The 25,793-nt window shown below is 36.5% G+C and overlaps 1 protein-coding gene across 1 annotated transcript in view; it reads left to right on the forward strand.

The window, feature by feature from the left end:
• Oatp30B (Organic anion transporting polypeptide 30B) overlaps positions 1-25,793 on the forward strand; it is a 58,068-nt gene that overhangs the window by 3,001 nt on the left and 29,274 nt on the right. The window contains exons 2-10 of the mRNA XM_028322375.1: positions 7,633-7,675; positions 14,875-15,004; positions 18,385-18,552; positions 18,632-18,761; positions 18,840-19,056; positions 19,141-19,343; positions 19,433-19,574; positions 24,165-24,272; positions 24,385-24,612. Coding sequence (XP_028178176.1) covers positions 14,934-15,004; positions 18,385-18,552; positions 18,632-18,761; positions 18,840-19,056; positions 19,141-19,343; positions 19,433-19,574; positions 24,165-24,272; positions 24,385-24,612 — 1,267 coding nt within the window. The 5' untranslated portion in view covers positions 7,633-7,675; positions 14,875-14,933. The remainder of the gene's footprint in view (positions 1-7,632; positions 7,676-14,874; positions 15,005-18,384; positions 18,553-18,631; positions 18,762-18,839; positions 19,057-19,140; positions 19,344-19,432; positions 19,575-24,164; positions 24,273-24,384; positions 24,613-25,793) is intronic.

The raw sequence follows: 25,793 nt of genomic DNA on the forward strand, positions 1-25,793 counted from the left end.
ACATACTTATACGATGATACACTTTTGTATCATTGTTAACAAAATTATGTTTAGCCCAGTCAAAGGTTAAATAAAATTCAAATTAAAACATAACTTCACTTCAATTGCCAGCCAGTGGTCAACAGTCAAGGACTTATTAATATATGTACTAGGTTACCTACCAATATCCTACTTTAAAATGTAACATCTAATGAGAAAACAGACAGAAAATGGTGAAAATTCTAAGAAATAGTCCCTTAGGTTAGGAAAATCGTAAAAACAATAAATAAAATTGTAAACTATTAAAATATTGAATTTACCAAATGAGATAGAAATAATACTATTTCGGTTTCATAAATAGCTCTTTTCTCATATTTTTTGTGATTTAAAAGAAGCTTTATTTTTTATAAGAAATGAGAAAAGTATGAACAAATCATCATAACAATGAATAGTTATGAATTACCTATAACAACGCCCCAAAAACCCGCAGACAGGACATAAACAATGTGCGCAGAATCTATTTTAAAATCGACAACGCCGACATCATAAGGAATTGTTTACTACTCACTTTATGCGATGCGTTAATCTTGACCCACATGATCGCGCCTAATTCGGTATAATTCATTTGTTCACTTGAACTACGCATTGAGTGTTACGGTTATGTACCTACTTAGGTCAGATAATTTGCATATAATTGACTATTAATTGATAAATCTGAAGTTCTATGATAGCACTTGTATTAATTAGGTACCTATAGCGTCAAGTGTTAAGTGTTTTGGCAGTTAATGACTTATTGCAAATCAAACAAAAATCCAGTAGGAGCTCAGATGGAAGAGCAGTCGCCCGGCAAGCGAAAGGTCGTGGGTTCGATTCCGGCTTTTGGCAGTACGATTTTTTCAAGTTATTTATAATTTACAATTTAGTTTGAGATGCAACTCTTAACGCAAAAATTAAATAACTAAATAAAAAAACATTTTACTTTCCGTAGTCATAGAGTAGGTAAAAATTATTTGAAGAATTACTACATATTTGGTTAGGCTGTTGACAAACTGCATATTTGGTTAGGCTGTAAACTTTACAAGTGTCACGAAACCAACCAACCAGAGACTATGTGCTGTGAAAATAGTAGATGCAAGAAGATTTTAGCTCATTTGGAAAACTTAAGCTCTATGCCTCTATCTATAGTAAATAGCAATAAATTTATAGTCTCCTTTGTTATTTATTTTACATACAATTATTTCCTCACTTAGTACGGCTAAGAAATGTTGAAAGAAATGTTTTTACATAGAAAGTCTATTCTCTCTCATTTGCGTTTTCAATTGTCTTTTTGTGTCCAGTTAAGTTCTTAACTTTGTTTTCTGTGTTCATCGCTCCAGCACTCTAATGCCGCAGCCAAGCTCTGACGCAAGCGCCGCGTTGCGCAAGCGTTTTGCCGCCAGCAACCGACTGTGCGCCCGCGCCGGCCGCTTAGAAATCTACTTTCAATGAGCCTGTCGATTCTTCGGTCTACATCGGACTGTTTCGACTTCACTATGCCTATAAATTAATTTATAATTCTAACATCAACTAAGTTTTATATTTTACCTGCTCCAGTTTTAAATCTGAAATGAAATATTGTAACAAAGGTGCAAAAAATGCTTTCTAAAATTATTGATATGACAGCGGTATCTTGTCTTAAACTTTTTAAGTGAAGAAATCACTTTTTTTAGTTTTAGAGATCGCATTCTAACAACTTCTTGTTGTTGAAGTTAACAAGAACTGTGAGATAATTTTCTCAATTATCTACTTCTATTATCATCTACTTAAGCCTAATTCAATGATTGCGTAGATGAGAGACCTGCTTACGTGTGCTGTACTAATAATGATAAAGGATGATAGTCTCCCGAGGTCGAACCCTACCTACATTACATTCACGTAATGTAAATTACCTAACCTGAATAAATATGTTTTGCGATGTTTGTCTCAATTTCACATTTTGCTGACTCGAGAGGGTTTCTTTTTGTTTGTTTGTTAGGCACTTAATCCCGATGACCCAGAGTCTCGTCTGATCTGACGTTCCGGGTATCCCATTATAAGTTTTTTGTTAGAAATTGTCAACGCCATATCATTGTCACAATAACAAAATAAGCCCAGTCTTGAGTACCCATTGTACTGGAGACGGAAAACAGCGCACAGTTGCCATTCATATTCGCAGGTTGGAAACTTGGAACACAATAGGTTGGACAAGGCCAGACCGACACAACGTGGTTAGCTTTATCAGTAGCGGCTATTTGTTTTACTCAATAAGTGGTGGGGTCATAGAATATCGCAATTGTTATATACCAGCTACAATCTTATGAAAGCGCTGTAACCATCATGTTCCGCGAGAAGTACCTACCTAGTTGCTAAAATTTCATGTCAATGAAAGATGAAAATTAATAGAGTTCTCTTTTGCGCGTTCTCACGATTGAAAGGAAGAAATGGAGAGAAATATCAAAAGGTGAATCTAGAAGCTAAAAAAAAATATGGCGTAAATAAAANAAGTAAAAAGCATTGAAAAAGGACAATAAATTCCAAAAGCAATAGGATAACTTTGAAAGTTCTGTGAATCTTCAGTTGTTTGTTGTTACTTTTCTTTTTTAAAGTTTTGGTAAATGCCAAGAAATCTGTTTCAGGAAGGTAGAGTCCGTTGTGAAATACACAATCTTCGAATCTCAGAAATCACCATTTTCAGCTTTGGTTTGATCAATAGGTGTATTATCAGTTTAATTAAAATTTAATATCAATCAAAATATGTATTTTTACTTTGCAAACTATAGTCTATTCACAAAGTATTATCGTTGTGCGAACACGTAAAATAGCAATAAAGTTAATTTGAAACAACCTCAAAAGGGTTCCTTTTAAATTAATCGAGGAGGGTAGCAGCGACCTTGCAAGGGCACTGCTGATTGACGAACGTTTTTGTTTGTAGCTTAGGCAAGCCTGAAAAGCAGAAAAAGAAGCTATGTATTGAAAAATAACAATACTGCTTAATTTTGCTCAGTTATTCATTTCTGTTTTAAGGCAGACTTTTCTTGTGATAATGCGTTACGTTCTGGGCGATTTCTTGATTTTGTGATCGATGCATGGTCAATGGTCATCATTTTTTGACACGGTACCTATGAGCTAATTTATGACACAGGCATAGTTAAATAATGAAACTGTATTTATAATAACCTTGTATTATCGAATGTAATACAAAAACGTTATTTCCTACTTCTGATATTGGCTATTTTTATTTTTGTATCAATGTGCATTTAGCAAAACAAGTTTGTACAGTCGTCATCACATGATTATACCTTTTGGTGGCCAAATCGCGCCTATTAGAACTACACAAGAACAGTATAACAGCATATGTGCCGCACCCGTACGTGTAGAGAATTAGGGATGGTATAAAACGCCAATGACAATAAAACATAAGATTGTATAAATGTAAATGTGAAACCACGAATAATTAAGGGCAAAACGAAATGCCAAAACACTAGTTCAAAGCATACTGCGCAATGCGACGACCACAAGCCGAGGTCATCGTTTCACTCGCGGGGTACCCTCGTAAATAACCCGTCAATTGGACTCTATTACTGCTGAAAATATTAAGAATAATGTATCCTGTTTATTTCTCGACTGATTTTTGTTTGTAAATAATGTAGTAACTAAGCTACTGATACACCTGCGATATTTTGAAGTAGGTACTACTTTAAATAAAATACAGACTAAATTGATGATGACCATAGAGGTAGAGCTGCGTAAAAACTTTTGTATGCTACTTGCATTATTCATATTCAGTGCTTTCTTTTAGTGTCCAAAATTCTTAATATATAATATATAACTGATAGCTTAAAAGCTAATATTAATATTTGAATTGAGTGTATCTTTTCACTAATAATGCTACGCATAGGTAGGTAATTCATCAAGGACAAACAGGTAAACAGAATCCGGTTTGATCATTACGTGACCGGTCAACGGTTCCAAAAAAGAATATTACCGTGTTTTATTTTTATAATCATCGCTGTTCGCAAAAATAATGGCATACGTTTAAAATGTACCGTCAGTCGTCACCTAAATAATATGTAAACACATTTTGCAGCAGATCCAATTCTTTTTGAACTCAATGTCCTTTGTATGCGGCCCAATCCATTCATATAGAATTTTATGCAAAGTATACCTTATGTGATATAATTTTAAGGTTTACAATGTTTATGTTTTTACTCTATTGTTCAGTGTAGAAAGTGCAGAACGTTTGGATCACGGCAAGCATTCTAATTGTGTGTTCATTCTAGCAAAGGACAGCGTTCATTTTTTTTTTCGTAAATGTCAGGCATGGTTTGCCGATTTCAACTTATCGACTTTATATGCCCCTATCCTGTTTCGAAACCCAATCATGGCAAGTAATAAATGTAGAGGCAGGTCAGGTTCATAAATAAAGTTTTATGAAATAGCCAGAGGCTTTGAGCTCATCGCATTACGTCCATATATCATCTAGCCCCGCTCTCTTGTGCTCGAAACCGTAATGTTTTGGTCCATAAGTTTTTCCTAGACTATCCTATCCAAAGATTTCTATACTTATACTATGGCATTCTGTTCAGGTTTCAATAACACAACTCGTCATTGTGTTATTGAAACCATCTTCTGTGCATCACGTCCTTTACAATTTAAACTTTCTTGTTCGCTAACTTTTCGTTTGCTTGCTGCCAACTCAAAGTTTATTTTGTTCGATAGTAGGTATCAATGTATGAAATAATATCCCACGAATATAATGTATCTATTTATGGGAATGTATATTAATTTATTTATTTATTTAGATGTAGAGCACCATGACACTAAATAACAAAGTATAAGCACAAGTCAATTTGAAGCGGCACAATTCAATGTAATAATGTTTATTTTTGTCTTTACAATTTGTTAGGTCAAATCAACAATCTATTCGGTCGGTACCTTAATATGCATTTCGATAACGTCTCTATCTAATGTAGCATGTGCATGATATTGTTTCTGTAAATGAGGCCATTTAATGTTCCACTGTTACATTGCATAAGTGAATAGGTAGTTTAAATAGGCTTATTATGGTCTTAGTGACCGTTGGCGAGCTGTTACGTCATTCGGATCTAATATGGCCATAGTTATGGACCTGTGGCATGTTACGAGCTGCGTAATGCAATATACAATCTGAGATAAAAACCTTATTTCTGGGTCGGCGCAAAGCTTACGGGTGCAATTCAAAATGTACGATTATATCAACGTATCGGTTCCATTCTCAACCAGGTCAATGAATATAACGTGTCCCAATTAAAATTTCGTGCCATAATTGGCCCCGAACGCCTCGTAGAGTCGTAAGTAAATTAGCTAACTTTAGTTTTGGCATGATTAAAATAGTGTTATTGCCTTCATAAGTAGTGCATCTTAGGTAGCATTGTCTTTGTTTGGTAGCATTAATAGACAATGCATCGAATTGCACAACAGGAGATGAGATGAATCAGTGCGGGCGCGGCAAGGAGCGGGCCGCGCGATGACCCGCGCGCGGTCGCTCACCTCGTCATTGCTGCGCCCGCGCCGCTCGCCTGGCGACCGCGACTGGCTCTACAAACGTCTGAAGCCTACCACATTACTTGACATAATAGAGCACTTACGCGTTTTGCATTGTTATCTCTAAAGTGTAGAATTGACATTCACATAACTTCCTTTTTTTTTGGAATGTCAAAAAAACTTGGCCATTTTCACAGAGCTTGGAACGAAAAAAATTAGAAAGTTTAGGTAAACCGACAAATGATCGGCACAAAAAGTTTTATTGTTAATTTTGTGCGTTTTCTTCTTCCGAGTTTACTACACCGCGTTTCAGTTTCAATATTTAGTAAATCATTTGACTGATTGCGTCAATGATTTTTAATAAATTATTAAAACTGTTATCATGTTTACAATGTAAAATCCGACCTTCCATACGTACAAAACATTTAATACAGAGTAAGACATCATACAACAATAAACAACATATCTTTCAAAATATTTGGCACGTTGCCTGCATTTATACCTTTATGCGCAACTGCGGTGTTTTTCTTGCGGTTGTCTTTCGTCTTGCTGCCTACATAATTACCCTCTGTTACATGGTCGGTAGCTGAGACTCTGTCGTCGTTCCGTTACATCATTGCCACTCCGATTACGAACGAGAAATTGATGTTACACTTCACTGCATCTGATATCAATTGCATCTCTTCCTTTATTAATCACGGCTAACAACGTCGGCCATAAAATTTTAATCATTTTCAATTAACTTTGTAATACCGCGGTTGGTTATCGCCTCAGCTGTAATCATAACGACTTAATTAATGTGTGAGAATCAAGTGAACAATGGAAATGCAACCAAAAGACATCAACGAGCTTAAAAGATTATAATTTTATAATAATCTAAAATTTAAATAATCCATAATTAATTGGATTAAAAAAATCTTTGATATGTAGTGCTAATCATGATGAATGAGTGTGGGTCAGCTCTACATACGCGTATCAACACGTCAAGAGAATGAAATTAGCGCCCGTCTGCAGCATGTGTGGCCGCATGAAAAAAGCATCGCATCGCAAACGAGCACAATGCCAATATTGAAAACAGTAAATTACCCCGGGCCGTGAATCCGGAAACTTTCCTCCGCATTATGAATAAGTCTAAATGTCGGTCAAATGCGATTCCGGTTAACTGCCTTTTTACTAAATTACTAAAATTTCATTGGCTTGCGAGTTATTTAGGCAACATTAAACGGTGTATTCTAGCTGAGCTAATCTGAACCTGATTTCGCTAACCTTTCTACGTCTTTGATACGTCCTCCAAAGCTCTAGTGCGCAAAATTACAAGTCAAGTAAGTATCTTTTCGTGAATTTTGAAAAGGTCATAAAAGATTTTCAGGGAAGTCAAGTTAGTAGATTAAAACTAAATATTGCTACATAACATCGCCATCGTCGCCGTTAAACATTGTTTACAATTGGGCACGTTGTTTGCACGCTGATAACTGCATTAGCTGAGGCACTAAACGGGTGGTGTATACGTAGACGTAGTATAATAAAGAAAATAAAACAAAACGCGGTGAATGTATTAGAATACCATTATTATAGTTTTTGTTCTTTTTTCTTACCAAGCAGGTTGAGATAGCGAATAATATTTATTTTGCTTCTAATTTATTCGATGATTCATGTCTGTAGTCACAGTTGTTCTTTGTCTAGGCATCCGAGCGCTTGGTATTATTTTTTTTAAATCCTCATTATTTGTAGTATTTATATCTTTCTTGTTTCAATGTCCTGATTTCCTCGTAATAGCAGTGCTAAAGGTCTAACCACATCTGCGTGATATCTATCGTGTGTGTCCTTGTTTATGATATCTTCTTGGGCGATAGTTGTTCCTTTTGTTCGTGATGCTACAAGGCAAGTCGACAGCTGGTATCTTAGGTCACGTAAGTCGTAGTGCGGACATGGGCTTATCGATTGCTAGTGCGTGCCCCATATTTGGATTCCAGGGCTCTATTTTGTGACAATATCTATGATTGTATGTTATTGTCTTTGTCTCTATATTTTTTGTCCCAATAATTTACTTTCGACTTATTCTCTGTACTTTGAACTGGCATAAATATTTTAATTCTAAAATATTTGTTTCAGAATCGGGAATGATAACAAAACGATTCCAAATACAGAAGTGACGGTAAGTCTTTTTCAATATCTTCTCTTTGTGTTGTTCATTGCATTGTGTATTAATTCGCACAAAACAGAATGATTTTGTATTTATACATATCTTCATTGCAACACGACTTACTTAACAATTAGTGTGCAATCAACTTCTCAGAGGTTTTCTTTGCAGTAGGCACCAATATCTCTGTGCTTATTTTTTGTTACAATTTAAAATTCACATCAAATAAGTAACGTTTTTCTCAGCAACCATTTGCGCGTATCAATACTTTACATTCGTAAAAAGTTCAATGTATCTAAAAACAAAACTATTTTAACTACCTAACGCATTCATTAGTATGCACAAACGCTATTGGTGGTTTAAAAAAAGTCGTCGGTCGCGACCCGCGAGAAAGCTTAGCGCGAGGTAAAATTCCAGGGATGAGTCATCTCAATTTTTACGCTGCGGCATGCCGTGAATCACAACACTTCACCTATCCCGCTCCCGCGCTTGTGGGGGACCTCGGCAAACAACGCTTGTCAATATGATGGGAAGACATTTTGTAATCATAGCCGTGCATTGAAACTGTGCACTTGCGTTGATACCGGATTGTACACGTGCTGTTATTATGCGGGTACAAGGTGAGAGTGACGGCTCTATCAAATAAAATTTGCCAGTTTAAACAATACAAATTATCGCCTTTGCAAACAACGGGTGACAGTATTTTACAAAAATATTTATTTTAAAATAAGTACCTACCTAAATAATTTCAAGTTGCATGATGTCTGTATCGTAACGTTTAACTGCTTATTTTGCATTATTGATAGGTAATAATAATGCAATACCAGCATACCTATTTCGCTAAAACTTGTGAAAAATATTCGCGGCTTTAATAACGTAGGTAATATCTCACGAAACGGGCTGAAATCTGAATAAAATCTGCATAATTTTGGTATTGCGTACATGTATACTACAAGTATTAATTATGATTTCAATGTACAGTTTTCACATCACTGTTGACTGACCCTCACCTGGTTCCCACTATTCAGACCGTTTGGCATCAAACGTGGCTCCGATGTCAATTCGTTGATACATATTTTGAGAAAAGGATCCAACGAAGATTTTTATTGCGTACTTATTTATTTGCCAATATGATCTCCCGTGTGAATACCATTGTCATGTTGACTCATTAGCAAATTACGTGTCTTGTTTATCATTGAGCAAAATTAATTATGTGCTATTAAATTGAGAAATATTATGTCTCAATGTAAATGGTCAACTTTTAATAAATTTAAAGTACATTGTGTTCTTGGTATTCATTCACCAAGTACATACATCTACCATATACCTATGTTAAAACAGACTGGTCATACGGTTTGACTCATCCTAAGTAATAATTTTCAGAAATCGGAATATTATTTTACTTTTGAAACTTAGACTTAGACTCTAGATGGGCGTACAGTATACAAACAAAGAATATTTTCACATAATCAGGTGGCATTTCGGTAAAATTTAATCAAGGTCATAAAAAAGTCTAATGTCAATTTTCAACAATTTAATTGTGCACAAAAGCTTTTTACTTTACCTTTACCGTCCTTTCTTTAGCTTTACAGTAGTCGGGAAAAAGAAGTTTTTAATAAAGGTTACGGGTGAATCATAAAGCGAACCCTGAAGGGTTGAGGCTCAAAGGATCTGGAGTCTCATGCACCCGCTAGATAACAAATGAATCCCGACTCAACTGGCCCACACATTTTTCAGTGATGTTGCTTGTAGCCCCATACTAAAGGCCACACTGTCCCCGATTGCTTTTACTATTTGTTACCAATAAATCGTATTTTTTGCTTCGTCACCGGGTGAAATTAAAAACTGACTTCCTTATGCGTTTGTATTGTTCCGTATTCAAGTCTTGGATATGGTAAGTGTGGCAGGTCCGCCTAGTCCTACGGCCTCCGATGCTGCGTCACGAGGGAAAGGCTCCGAGGCCGCGGGTGGGCGAAACCTACCACTGGCGATCGATTCGAATGTCACACGCACGCGGGCCTCACTAATGGGATCGTAAGAATCTTACTTTGGGAACTACACAAAAACTAAACCTATTAATACAGATAGGTATCTGTTACGTAACTTGATATGTTTTTCTGCGTTGGAGACAAACCCCCTGCAACGTCACGTAAGACCTGTAGTAGGTATACGTAGTGATTATTATTTTTGTATAATATGTTCTAATTATTTCAGTCCAATTTAGAAGTCTTATACAGCTCTATCAGAATTAGACACAAAGATGAACGTAATTCTCGTAATTTTAAGCCTTCTCAGTTTGAATTTAATATTTCTCAATGTCATAACCTATAGATAAGGTTACGCGAAAAGACGTAATTGCTGTTTTTGTTACAATTTGTATTATGAATCTAAATTTCGTGACGAACCCTTTTAAGTTTACCTTTACAATGGATATATCGCTGTGAAAACAATTTTCGTAACGGCGAAGAGTTGTCCATATCGACCGAAAGCTATCGGTCACGACATTAACCTTGGACACAAGCCCTGATTCACACACATAACATCACTATAAATCCAATTATTTAGCGGCAGTTACATTTCGTTACAATAAGATTTACTGAAAATTTATTGTGAACAAGAGAATTATGTATTCTGATCCTACTGGTATGATAAGACTAATGTAACCAGTTATAATCGGTAAATATGTATAAACAACATTATCGAAACCAATATCAGATATTTATCTCTTGAAGCAGATGATTCAATCTCTTTAATACTATGATTAATGTCAATGACTGCCTGAAAATGCCGAGCACAATCTTTTTCTTCACTACTGTCCTTTTATAATAATCCTTTTGTAACATAAACACAATCATTAATAGATATTTGATAGGTTTTCAAGCTATCACTTTGGCCCAGTGTCGCAGAAAATGAGAACATAATCATTATTGTTTTAATTAAACGTTACCTACCTGTACCTACATGATAACTCTACAAAAAACTTGTATTTTTCCAGTGTTTACAGTCTGCGATCTTTCAGATATACCTAGGCAGTTTAGTAAATTGGCAAATGTTCTGTTTCTTTTTTACTAAACACCGCAAAATGTGCTTTGCCCCTCACTTCAGACAGCGGCGTGTGTGTGACTGAAATTTTGGCATTCGTTCTACTCTGCAAAGATGTTACGTAACAATGCAGGTTTGCGCCCACTCTATTGCTAATACCTACTCAATATTTTGACGACTTTGTACTTTTACTTTAACAAAAGCTTTTGCAAACACAATATTGTATGTTACTATCTAGATCTCAAACCCGCCGGTTTTGCGAAAGTTGAAGCATATTGTTCGTCTTTACACGTTACGCAGAATCGACACAATAGGGTTACAGTACAGTTTGTTTTATTGCCACCTGTGTAAAGTACCGCCATGATAGGAGTGTTAAACGCTTGCTAGCTTAGCTATAATCGAGGCTATAAGGAACGGTGATCCCGTTAAAGTCCTAATCTATTAAAAACCCGTTCACTTCCACATCACTGCTGTGATGGGACAATGCCATCGAGCAGTCGTTGCGTGCCATAAGGCGAGCGATGGTGTTATACCATCTGGCACGCAGGTACTGAAAGGTGTTTATTGCACCAGTTCCAAGGCTCACTCTATTATTACAATCAATTTGAAAAATATTTCATAAAGTTAAAAAAGTGACATAAGATCTTATTACGTTTGCTGAATGTTTGGCTTTACAATTTATCATATTTCACTTTATTAAAATTCGTAAAACAATTATATGTAAATGTAGAGCATACTTAAGAAAATGAAAGAGACGCATAAATACTCATCAGACCACGTACGTAACCCTTCGTGAGAAATAGATTACATAAAAATTGAAAGACTTTTGTGTATATGGCAATGGCCCATGCCATGCCCCATACTGTAAACCACATAGCGTGTTAATAGCATTTCGAACGCGTTACGGCTCTTTTATAATTACCTCGCAATGAATTGTGGTGTAATTGTTTGAGATGGTCAGTTTTATCACTATACGTAAGCTGTACTAGTTCTATGCTTCGCGTATTAAAAATGCTACACTGTGTGGTCTTTTGGAATTTGGATCTTTGAGCCTGGCGCATAAAAATAACAGTGCAAACGAGGCGTATACTTACATACATGTGCATAGCGTAGAATTATAGAGATATCTTTCCTCATCGCTACCGAGCCCACGTCATATTCCTTTTTTTAGCAAACTAATAGGTATTATATAGCTTTATGATATATTGGCAAGAGTGCGCGTGCCTTCGCATAAGAAAAGAGAATTACTTATAATATATAATATGTGCGATACCATACGTCAATTGTTAGGCATATACTCGCGGTTTTACCCGCGCCACTTTCATACCCGGTTAGGTTACGGTCGTGGGGTGGACAGTTATGAGCACCTCATCGTCACACTTACCGTGAGACCAGGTTGAACACAGATTGTTACTAGAGCCGCGCAAGTGTCGATAGGTTAACCTTGAAACTATATCGATACTCTACTCGATTTTTTTCGTAATATAATTTCTTCTTTTTTTCTTCACAGTTTTGGCAAGTACAACATTATTAATTAGTATTTTCGATAGTATCACCTAACTAAAGAACACTCATACCAACTTTTAGTCCGCTACCATTAAGATAGAAGGTTACTATAAAACCCCATCGATATCTTAGCGTTTGACAACACTAACACATTATAGTTCTCAAGACGATCCATTCATATGAATCGATCTGTGACAGAAATATTGTATCCTAAATTCTGATGTCACATACTGACTGAGATCCGGCAACCTTGAGCAAGCACTAGTTGAGCTAGTTGTGCTAAGCACCTAATATTTTCGGATTAAGCAAAAGCTACTTCGATATTTTTAATTCAAAATGAATTCAGAATAAGTAACAAGTTTCGCAGGCACGCTATTTGCCGATTTAATCAAGCAACTATGTGAGAGACCTTTAAGTAGGTAATTCTTGATATTAAGTTGCTGCAGTATGGTCTAATTCGATCTACATACCACAGAAAACATACATAATATTCATACTGATATCTCAATTCAGGAATGTAGATTTTTATCAAAAACTTACCAATAACATATTTACTCATTGAAATAGTTCACATAATTCAATATTACGTGCGTATGCTTAGTCATACGTACTCGAACATGGCATTTTTAGCATGTCAGGTATTATTGTAGCGGTATTTGTACACACACAGTTAATTCACAGCTAGATAGAAGCAACAATATCCGCATACAGTTTGTTGTTTGACCCGTTAGCCATTAGCCATTTCAGTTAACTGGCAATAAGGTCATAATAATAGATATATCCACCATCATCCTTGTATTTTGTAACGAAAAAAGTAACAGAGATGAAATTTCCTTTATTATAAAACTTATATACGTAAAATAATGTCACTTTCAGATAGTGGTTCCCAAAAGCGTTTATTTACAGCGAATGTTTGAAAGGACTACACAGAATATACAGTAGAGGTAATGTCACTTTCTAAAACGCTAAAAGATATAAACAATTGCTCTTACCCTGTAGTTTCTATTCTAATTTATGCTAATTTTAACTTGAAACAAATAAACAGTTCGTGAATGAATCATTAATGTCTGCTACATGTGTGGGTCTGTAATGGAACTAAGCAGGGGGTCGTCCGACAGAAACGTCTCCATCCTGGCACACGAGACAACTAATAATAAACAAAGTGGTCGAAACTCTGTTAGTGGTCTACCATTTATAAATCTACAGACGACTAGTATAAATATGTTGAGGTTCGTGTACGAAGACATAAAACCACCGTGGCATGAAACATTTATGTAAATGTTCGACCATTTTTAATATTCACACAAAAACTACTGAGACAGCGACAGCTTACTTCGCTAATGCCCTCACCCAAGTTTCGCCGTTAGGGGTCATCCATAAAGTACGTCACACGTAAAGAGGGGGGAGGGGGTTGACAAAGTGTGACATGGTGTGACAAGGGGTGACAAGGGGTGGGAGGGGTCCTAAGTTTCGTGACATCACATTTCAATTGTTTCAAATATTTGATATAATGTTGATTTCATAAAAAAGTACTTAATTTAAATGGAAATAAAACTAATTACGGAACTGCTGTTAATTTAATAATTTTTCGATGTGAANATTACGGAACTGCTGTTAATTTAATAATTTTTCGATGTGAAATTGCAAAACATGTGACGTCACACTAGGGAGGGGGGGGGGGGTCGCAGAAATGTAACCACCTGTGACAAGGACGGAGGGGGGGGGCAAAAAATCATGAAATTTGTGTGACGTACTTTATGGATGGCCCCTTATGCCTGACGTCAGACGTCATTGCGACCTTGCTATGTCAACTATATCTAGTAAATCTACTTTGTTTTGTACTACAATTTACTGAAATTCAAAAAGAAAATAGCGTCCTTTTATATTCAGTAATTTACTTGACTTGTATCTGCTTAACGATGCCTTTTGAGTAAAAAGTTAAGTATAGGTTTTTATTACAAAACGTTTTATTGTAACCTAGTTTAAGTACCAGCGTGAGTGTACCAGTGACTTACATACGGATACAAAGGACATGCGTAAATAATTCACTTTGTTGGGGAAATTCGGTACTTAAAACTGGATCAATCTAATGTAGAGTCTACAAAATAGAACTGAACTGAGTAACCATTGTGAATATCGTTTTATTTTATTATATTTTTTTTTTTTATGCAGAACAAGGCAGTTTTAAATGGTCAAAAATATACAGACGCAATAATTTAATTTATTGTTTCCAACGCTCTATTTCAGTTTCAGAAATAATTAAATTAGTTTACTCACCTAGGTGTTCAATATGAGTATGGGTTTTTCTCTTGCACTTTGCCTATGTATTGTGATTACACCATCACATTTTATGCATTTAATTACTCGTATTGTGTTAATCATTTTAATAAAATGACGACTCTACGACGAATAATTTTATTTAACAAAAATTTTGAAACGGAACTTATCACAGTATTGGTTTCAAGATACGACTGAACTGGAAAATAATTTTGAATATCTTTCGTGTATTGGGTAAATGTGCGTTGTCGTAGCACTTATTCTACAGTCTGTAGCACATTAGACTCTACATTTTAATGCATAATCGCTCTTATTCCAACAACATAACGATGCCGCAGTCGCAGTCGTCTGTACATAGTACAAATAATGACATTACACTGTTGTCACAGGTGGAGCAGTGTCGTGGAGTGGCATGGGCGTGCGGTGAGAGTCGGCGCGCTTCAGCAAGATGACGGAGGGCGAGCGGCAGCAGAGCGCGGGCGGCACCAACGCCGCGCCCCAACACAGGAAAGGGCACAGGCGAGTTCCAAATTCAAAATCATTGTTTATTCACAAGGACGGTTGCCGTTGGAAATTGTTGCAAACTCTGTGCTATGGCCTATTTTGGTTGGAAAACAGATTATAAAAATAAAACTAAGATGATAGAGGAAGAGCGGCAGGAAAATGCGTGCACGAACGCAGCGCCCCAACACAGGAGAGGGCACAGACGAGTTCCAAATCAAAATCATTGTTTATTCACAACTGACACAAAACACTGGAAGTTCGAAAGGATTTCCAACGGCAGAAAATCGTTGCAAATTCTGTGTGATGGCTCATTTTGGTGAGAAAAAGTTACCCATTACAAAAATAAAACCAAGTAACCTGACGAGTCATGTTTTAAGCGTTTACAATTAAAACAGATCTTTGATGTAGTAAAATTTCATTTCATTGTACCTGTACTTTTATATTTTGTTTGGCAACGCCTATTGTGTTTCGAACATAATGGTCGCGTGAACAATTACAATATTGATGGCAAATTTACACGTTCCACCTACAAACGATTTGGTTACTTTTCTATTTCTAAAGAAAATGTACTCGTATAAGACCTAGTTTTAAGTAAATATGAATAAAGCAGATTATTTCGCAATTTACTTACAGGAACGTATCTTAAGTTTAGTGTCTGTAATAAATAATAATGTTATTTAATATTTTCTAACATTATCTGACTCTAAAGTAAACAGAGATCCTTAATGTTATCATTTTACTTTCTGCAATCACACTGAACAAATCTTTGACAAGGGTAAAAGTTGAACCTGTTCGAAAGAAAAACAGAAACTTGGAGCTGTCGCTTTAGATAAGAAAGTAGAGAACGTTCTTATTGTATTTTATTTAACAAAGTATTGAATTCACCATTTATAGATACAGTACCTTCCTTAGCATCGACCCTTTTTTAAAACAGAGTTGTATCCTATAGATAGATAGATCTGATGTCTTTGTAGAGAGCAGAGCTTACCTATACAACTTCCATTGCGCAGATTTCTTGTCTCTAAGCTCAAATCAATATACAAGAAGATTAGAATTGTATGTACTCTATAGGGAGGGAGGTTATTAAAAAAATCTCCATTTAATGCAATATCATCTGTTTGCGTTACCTATGAAAGAGAATATAAATAGCAATAAGCGAGCCGTGCTCCGGTCATAAAGCGTGCATTGTTTATGAGCGTTCATCACCCGTAAAACGATTATGACCCAGATTCACTTACACCGACCGCCGCCTGCGCTGATTGCATGTTGTTAAAGCTGATACATCTCCATTCATTATTTAGCTTTATTTCACTTATCTTGATCACTGATAAATCATACGAAACCACTTATTTGTTGTATTGATCTCGTGTTTCCAAATAATTGCAATGTCCGTGAGTAAACAGGTAGTTTGCGGTTTCTCTTCGGCTGACAAATTATCTTCTGTTCTCCAATAATATAAATGACTGACAAATTTTAATTGATACACATTCCTCCAATTTTACGATACGAACAGTCGGTCTCGCCACAATGTCTCCGTATAATATAATCATGCTCACGTTGTTCCATTGTTATAAAACTTTCGATTCGGTTTTATTTGATCTTTACGACCAGGATGTTTGGAACTGTCCCGTCGCGATCGACATCTGGTTTTTAATAATATTTACGTGGGTGTTTACGTCTGCCTGTTACGGCGCTGTCATCAATTTATAATGTCCNCAATGTCCTTAAAATGTAGGCAATAGGCATTACCAGCCCCCCTAAACAAAGCAACGATCTTGACAGATTCAGTTGCGATCGCTTCACAGAGCGAAATAATTACGTACAAAAGAAGACGAAGCGAAGCGATTTCGTTATTAGAACTGTCACGAATGTTACTTTGTCTTCTAGATCGTACTATCTACTTGAAATGGATTACTATCAACGAGTTTGTACTTACTCCTAATCACTCTACTTGCTATAATTCAAGTGATAATGAAGCATGTCAACTGTTCTTTTTGTTTTTATANATTTAATATTATTAAAGTTTCGTCAACTGACAATTTTAATATTAATTATCTTACGTGACTACTTGAAATGTGATTAAAACAAGTTATTTAATTACAGTAAAATAATTAATGATTTGTATTTCTGCGCTGTGCTATTCTATAAATCACTCGTGTTATTCTATTTATATTTCATATCGCTAGGGGACATTAACAATAATTTAATTCGTTCATCATCATCATCATCATTGAACGTACTAGTACATAGGTATTATTAACTAAATACAAAAGGTCACAATATTATCTCTTATCTCCTGAATCTGCAAATTGTGTTGTTCGTATTAAAAATAGAGTTGCCGGTTTTTTGGAATTTTACAGTGATGAAATAAAGTACAGGTCAAATCTACCGATATTACTCGTGTAAACAACAATCATGCTCTTATTGGTATGATCCGTAAGTCGAAACAATCAATTAGCAATAACTATCGCGCACGAATTGATTGATACAGTGAACTTTAAAGGAGGAAATTCCCTATGTTTACAAACCTCTCGGGTACTCTGTTCTCCTGAAAAATTGCACACGATCTGAATCATGCCTGTTTGGTTAGACGAACACAAAGTCGAGCGTAGTAGAGAGTCTCCGTTGGAGCATAGAACGCGAGGCATAGAGATTTGTGAACATAGTGGCGACTCACCTTTACGCGATAAGTCTTGTCAGAACTATGATAAAAATGATAGTAAAGTTTGCGACACCTGCAAGCACGAGCCACATTACCTTCGCCTAATCGTACATGTCTTCACTTCGATATAATCCACTCTAGCTTTCGGGTATCTTGACTTCACTCAGAGTTCAGTTAAATTCACTTTAAACCCCATCTTTTTGTCTTGGTGTTCAACATACATACATTAAAATCACAATGTACAGTTCATTACTCCGTCATTATTATATTATCGTGTCACGGACAACGTTTGCCCAGATAAATGTTTGAATAGGAAGTTGTGTTTGTTAACAACTGTAAAAGGTTCGTGAGTTTCGTGATTAATAGCAACAACTTGCGGTAAATCACTTGGTTCCTTACTTTTGAGGTATGAATGAACTCATCGCAACCATCACGTTTATGTAATAACGACTCGCCTATGCTATAACGGGCCTTTAATGCTGTATTGATCTTAGGTGAACCTAACAAGATTATAAACACGTTTAAGTCAGATGTATGTTTGTAAACAAAGCGCATTGTTTCCCACGATTTCCTGTACACTTTCCCCTCATCATACTTATGTATTATTAGTTGCACTTAAATTACTACTACTGTGCCATTGTCATGAACGAATGAGTATTTTTGATATTTTCTTGTAACATCAGAACCGAGGATCAAGCTGAATATAATCTAATGATGGTATTTCTTTTAACAGGAGACAAGAGTCGATGTATGCCATGACGGGATTGTACGCAGAATCGGGTTGTACGGAGGGCGGAGGGGACGACGCAGCTGGGCCCAGCACTCCCCCGCCGCCGTCACACCCGCCTCGAGAACCTGGCAAATGTCACAGCCGGAATCCCTCAGCTGGTATTTGCGACAGGTAAGAATTACGCACTAATCCCAGCCCGAATGTCCCCAATAACAAAATACACGAATAAATGTTTCCATGACCATTTCAGAGACCGCGAAAGGGAGAAGGAAAAACCTCGGCAAATGTTTCCAGAAATATTAGACATTCCTCATGACGCTCGAGATTGCGGTATCTTATCGTGGAGACCGCTTTTCATCCAGAGATTTTCTAGTATAAAAGTAAGCATCATTTATATTTTATGCAATTCACATAAATTTCTATCTACTTCAATCACTAATGTGTATTAAAATTTTCAGGTATTTGTATTTTTTCTTTCGTTCCTGGTGACGCTACAGCAGGCGTTAAGTTCGGGATACATAAACTCTGTGATCACAACAATCGAGAAGCGTTTCGAGATACCATCGAGTCTCTCGGGACTAATCGCTAGTAGCTACGAGATCGGGAATGTCATCACCGTTATCTTCGTTTCATATCTCGGCAGCAGAAGACACATTCCAGTGTGGATAGCAGTCGGTGAGATGCTGCAAATGATATAGTGTATTATTGTGTTTATCTTCCATTGATCGATTCGCTTCAAATACACAATCCATGTTTCAGGTGCTGTTATAATGGGCATCGGATCGTTAGTGTTTGTTGTTCCACATTTCATAGCTGAAGTGAATAGTGAAACATTAATGAACAATAAATCAGATGATAATATCTGTCGGTTGCCAAGAGCCTTAGAACAGGATATGGGTGGACTGGGGCGGTTGTCTCAGGGCCTTCCACCGAGTAACTTGAGGCCGGACAATTGCATAAAAGTAAGTAAAAATACATAGTGATACGTTAGAAAATTTTATTCTAGAAGCATTGTAAATATTGTAATTCATTAATTGTCTTTGTTTAACAGAGTTCTCCGAGTACTTTCATGCCAGTGATGGTTTTCGTGGTGGCTCAATTACTGCTCGGCTGCGGTGGATCGCCCCTGTTAACGCTCGGCACGACGTACGTCGATGATCACGTTCGCCCTGAATCTTCCAGCATGTACATAGGTAAGCGATTTATTTTCACTGTCTAGTTTTAAATTGCTAATATTCTTTTATGGTCGTCGCTTGTCCTCCGACGACCTTTCCAGGGTTCGACTTATATTGCACGTCTTTATTGACTGTTGCGTCGCTCGTAACAGCGCAATGTTCTCTAATAAACTGCTGGTTATACGACACGACGAGAATGATTCAACGTATTCAGAGTTCAGACCTGAGCTGAGACTGAACAAGAAACTTTTTATTCCCTACTTATTTTTAATTCGTCGTTTAATATGGGTCAGGCTAATAAAGATTGCAGTCGCTCGGGTTTATTTCGGGATGGGCATGATTGACTTCAATTGAAAACGAATACTACTTGATACATTCGAACATTTATATCTATGAAATTGCCATTTGTAATAGAGTAATTTGGTAGCAATCCCAAAATAACCTTAAATTACTCTTACATTGATGTAGCAAGTTAGGTATAACTGGGCATTAATCCATAAATTAATCTTATTGCTGCTTTCATGTGTTTAATGTAACTTTATAGTGGCGTCTGATTCAGTTACGTGGAGCGTAAAAGTGCAGGATCCATTTAATAATTGAATCCATCACATAGGTTGTTGAACTCGCACGTGCTGCTCAGCTCTTCGCGTGTCATTGTGTATCGCTGCTCTTATCTATTTGGCTCTAACAATTCAACTCTTTCGTGTATGGTAGTACTTACGATCCTGTCCTTAAAACGTAGGTAATCTAAACAATCTATACACGTATATCATAAACCCAATGCATAAAGAAAATGGTAGGGTTTATGTCAAGGAAAACACAAATGTTTTTGTACATTTTTATATTCCTTTTAGTCGTGTTCTCGAGTATTGCATCGAAAGCTCCCAAGTGTTAATAAACCGTTTGTTGACAACCAACGCCCGCTTCAGACAATGTTTATTTAATAAACTGATATAATCCTTATGCAGACAGGTGTGTCACAGGAATAATGAATAATGGAAATGAGTTATAGGTAGTGTATGTCATATTAACTTGACTCTTGTACTTGTAGAGATAGTTATGGAGTCGTAAAAGTTAGAAAGACGTCACTATACAGGATTAAGTGCTAAATCGCATGGCAAATGCGACGGCGCTTGCAAGCGCCAAGCACGGGCTCTCGTGCGCTCTAGGCCCTATAGCTCCTGTTTGAGCCTTCGGCCTTGACCCACTCTGCTCACCCTGTACACAAATCGAAAGAACTATTCCTCTATGCACGCCACAGATCTGAATCGTCAATCGATCTAACAGTAGCTACACAGGTATCTATAAAAATCAATACCTAGTGGACTACTAAAACATTGAAGACTTGGAAATAGCCCAGCCATGTCATGCCACTTTATACGGCAAGTTTTGAGGCCGCTCCGAAAATCGAGAACATTCTTTTGGCCAAGACGGGCATAATTATATCCATTTGTCGCCAGTATCGATTTTCTAACGTAACTTTACTCGCAGAGGTCGCAGGAAACAGCTGTCCGAGTTCAAACTGCGACACGTAGAGACTAGATTTTGCTATCTGCTACATGTTTGTAAACCCAACCGTGCAGCGTGCACCGTTGGGACATTTTATTTGGCTTTCGAGTCAACATAATCATTATCGTGTTCAAATTGGTATTTTTATTACTAAATCAATTCAAAATTTTACAGTATGAAATGGCATAACATACGCGATTAATGCGAATCTTTCCAATCCTTTCTTTCGTTAACGCAAAAACAAAAATGGAAGATGCTCTATAATTTTTGGCCCTTCGAGCCGGATTTTGCTATTTTTATTTTTCAATACCGATTTTTTGACTACCAAATTTAATAATTATTATAACATTATCTATTTTATAAACTAATGTAATATGAACTGTTATTAAATATGTCACCGATAACAAGTAATCGGAACTGGTATTGGGCACGACGTCTCTACATAATGTAACAATTGACAGCGTGTTTGTTTATTTATTTAATCAACGCGTGATTACTTCAAACGAAATGGACGAAAGTTATTGTAATGTCCAATGTATCAAAATTTTGATAAAGATGTCTTATTAGTTAGACTTATTAGGCCAACCGGTAATTACTACACTCCGACTGACACAATATGTCAGTTAATTCACGCAACGCATTTTACATCACCATCCATCATCAATTCATCATCATAATCACAACATAAAATACTACCGTGCTCNTCGTGCTCAACAAAAAATAGTACTTCCTATTTCGATATACCTACAATGCGTAATCAAATAAAGGAAGTAAAAAATTGCTTTAGAGTGTAGTATGTATTATTTACCGATTTGTGTTTTGATTCGCTTCGCTAGATGCGATCTCACCTCGGTGTCCTTGATATTAGAAAAAGGGCAAAGATTTTATCGAAAGAAGTGATACTTAAAAAAATAAATTCCTGTACATACCTACCTACTTGATTTTATCTACAATTTTTCCACTCGACTTCTAGCTAGCTATCGTCTACCCACATCCTTGAATTCACTGGTTACATTTTATGCAATGGGATAACAAACACTTGAAATTCAGCTCATGTTATGATTTTGAGTAGTCATCGCATGTTTGTGTTGTTGTGTTTTCTGTCTGTTATCTCCGAGCGATATTTTTATCAAATGTTTAAAATTTACATTTTGTGTTTTTTTTTACATATTCATAGCGTAGATTGAAATTATTTATTGCGGTAGAATGTCAACTAAAAATAATTTTGGCTTAGAACAAAATCGAATCAACTAAGACCAATTTTATTGTTTTCTGTATGTTGTATGATTGCTCTTACTTGCCTATCGATATTACCTAAAGTAGCCGTCCGATGTCTACATGGCTAAATGTCAAGGTTAATATTAGCATTTTTATGTTTTTATTAGCATAAACCTTTTCGAACTTATTGTGAATAGCACTTAGCGACTATGTATGTACCTACTATTATCATTTTGTAGCAATGCAGCTCGGACCAACTTGACTTGAGACTTGCAGCATTTTAGCGTCGCCTCTATATTAGTATTATGCCTTCTGACAATGTGACATTCGACACACTTGTTGCGAACGCATGAAACCGAAACGAAAATATTAACAGACTTTGATGTCTATCTTTTTCTGTATTTAATAACGAACATCCTGTAAACGGCACAAATACTATACAAACGATATAATAACGCTTTGAAAATCGTTTTTTACGAACTCCAGAGACACGGTAAACGCTTGCGTGACATCACATAGTGCCTGCAGCGTCTACGCGTGCGTATCCTGGGTTTCGGTTTTTACACCAACTTAATTATAAGTTGTGATCAATACAAGTACTTTAGGCTAAATCAGCATTATTCATACGGCCTGTCACTAGTAAGTAACCAGCGAAGGTTTTAATAGGGCTCTCTTGTAAGCTCTTGCAGGTGCGCCCTAGAGCTGAGAGACTCTTGTGATAGGCGGATGTCTGCTCCCGTGCGTTCTCATTAAATTTATAACGACCTATTTATTATTAAATACCTATTTACCAATTTGTAATACTATTTTATCATAATGACCTAAAATACAAGAAAATGAAACTCAAGAAACAACTTTATTTTCATTCCAAAAGTAGGCGAAATAATCACAGTTTTGGTCTGTCTGGTCAGAGATATTATATTAAGTGGTTTTATCCTCATTTTCATGCAAATTATTGCCATTTATGCATGGAGCTAAAGCGATGTAGGTGGTTTCTATTCCAGTTTATCACTTTCACTTTAAATATGGGTTAGGACGGACTGCGATTATTAGTGTTGATTGGGCTGTGATTATTATTCTTATCTGCAAGCAAGTAAATCTTGCCGATTATGTTCGAGAAATCAAACGTAGCCAGCAGCGTTAAACCTTTTTAATTTCTTAAGTAAACCTTTTTCGTATAATAATATCGTGTTACAAAAATGCTAAGTCACCTCTAGATAATGCGGAGAAAAGTAACAAGTATTCACGAGGTCAAGGGCATCAACAAATTAAATTAAGAGTTTAATAGGATACAGCCTACAGGGGTGCGGCCGTCACGCGATGCGAATTTGGCAAGCCATTAGTCATTGATATTTGCCGCGAAATCCGCGCCATTTGCAGCCGTGCAAAACAAGGGTGACCTAGTTTTGGCCCGCAATGTCTGCAAGCGAGTAACTGTTTCTGCATGCAGCCTTCCTCCCTGCGCCGCTTGATACCGAATCGCATGTCACTGCGATGAAATGCAACTTTAGTTTATTTCGTTTACCTTGCGTCTGCTATTTGTTACCACAGATTAGATATTTTATGACACAAGAAGCAAAGCGGATTATCTGCCAGCTCCGACTAAATAGTAAATGCCCAAATAACACGTTCCTCGTAATGAAAGACACTTTTCTTATACAGAAAGATGTTGGTAATTTGTGGGAGCGTAAGCGGAGCATTACGCTTTACTTGGTCAGATATTAAGGGCAAAGAGATTACATAAGTTATAAGTGTACAGAGTAATGTAGTTTGTACTTCGTACATACTTTTACGACGACTCCAGTATGTTATTTTATTTATTTTTTATAAGTTTTGTAACTTTACGTTTGGCTGTACTAAATTCGGAACCTTTTTTTCTAGGCTGTATGTACAGCATGGCTGCTTTCGGACCTGTCCTCGGCTTTCTGCTTGGCGCGTATTTACTGTCGTTCCATATGGATTCTTTCTCGGGCGCCATCATTTCTATAGGTACAGTATGCTCTTATATTTTAACCAAACTCTCTTGAGCTGCAATCGTAGATAGCATTGCTATGATTTTGTTTTTTTTCCGTGGAATTTTTTACATGCTGTATATTTTCAGATCCTGGTGATCACCGGTGGGTGGGAATGTGGTGGGGCGGCTTTTTACTCTGCGGCCTTCTTCTCATCCTGGTGGCCATTCCGTTCTTCTCGTTCCCCAAAGTGCTCGTTCGGGAGAAAGAGAAGATCAGGCTGGTGGAAAAAGCAGCCGCAGCCAGCGGCTCCTCTGCTAAACCACCTAAACCACAGACCGATATTAAGGACACGGGATACGGGAAAGATATAAAAGGTAAATATTATTACCTACCTACAATATTACAACAGAAAGGCGAATTAACTATATTGTTCAATTGTGGTGTGTGGCAAGTTAATTATTGCATCTATTATGATACAAACAAGATATCGTTTAATTGTATTCGTATTAAACTACTGAGTTTACATTATAATAACTTGATAATAACCCGACGAATAGACAAATAACATTATCAACTGTTGTTCATATAAAAATGTTATCTAAGTTTTGTGAATAACACCAGTTAACCTCGGTTGTATATTTTGCCTACCGCCCAAAACGTAATGATGTCTTATTTGGAAACCGGCTTATCTCGTCTTTTGTAATACCTACACGAAAATGTATATTTATAACTAAGAACATCAGAACCTAACATGTAATGCTATTGAAAACATCTGCATAAATATAAAAGCTAAATCTTAACGAATTTTTGGATCCTTGTATCATAAGTGGCTACTGCAGGCAATCATTTTTTAAAAAGATGGCTAGTAATCTGTGGTACATAAAACTACTTACTAGTATGTCTATTAATTCGTAGAAAAACTAAATACATCATAAGCTAGGAGTGGATAAATCGTAAATTGGTTAGATAGTTTACGATTTATCCACTTCATCGGCAGCCCTACTAAGAGCTCTTTCCCACGCAAACATTCCTGTTGTTTTTTTTTTTGCAAGGGGGCTTTAGTAGTCGCAGTCCGCAAAATTGGGTTTCTGGAGAAAGGGCCCTAAAACCGTCGGGATATTATCGATGTTTGTTCCGGCGTTTCTTCTCAGCATTTGCCATAATTATTATGTTTGTCTCCAAGCGCTGGTAGGGCCCAAAAGATAAGGAGACATGTAAAGTGCCCCTAAAGGGCTACCTTTTTTTACTGTATTTTGACGTTCATAAGTGCCACTAATGGTCTATATTGAATAAAATATTTTTGATTTTGATTAGAGATGAAACGGATATCCGGTAACTATCCGGTAGGCCGGATATCCGGCCTTAATTTACTATCCGGCCGGATACCGGATAGTAACTCACTATCCGGCCGGATACCGGATATTAAAAAACTACGACAATTTCCTATTAATAAAATGAAATACATTAATCTTTAAGGTAAACATCAATAAAATGGCTTATTATAATGACGGCTTTTATTTAAAGTCCAAAAAGTTACAAAAAGCCATATTTCCCT

Source organism: Ostrinia furnacalis, unplaced genomic scaffold (genome assembly GCF_004193835.3).
Source record: "Ostrinia furnacalis isolate ACB-3 unplaced genomic scaffold, ASM419383v2 OfSCF7642, whole genome shotgun sequence".
NCBI lineage: Eukaryota > Metazoa > Arthropoda > Insecta > Lepidoptera > Crambidae > Ostrinia > Ostrinia furnacalis.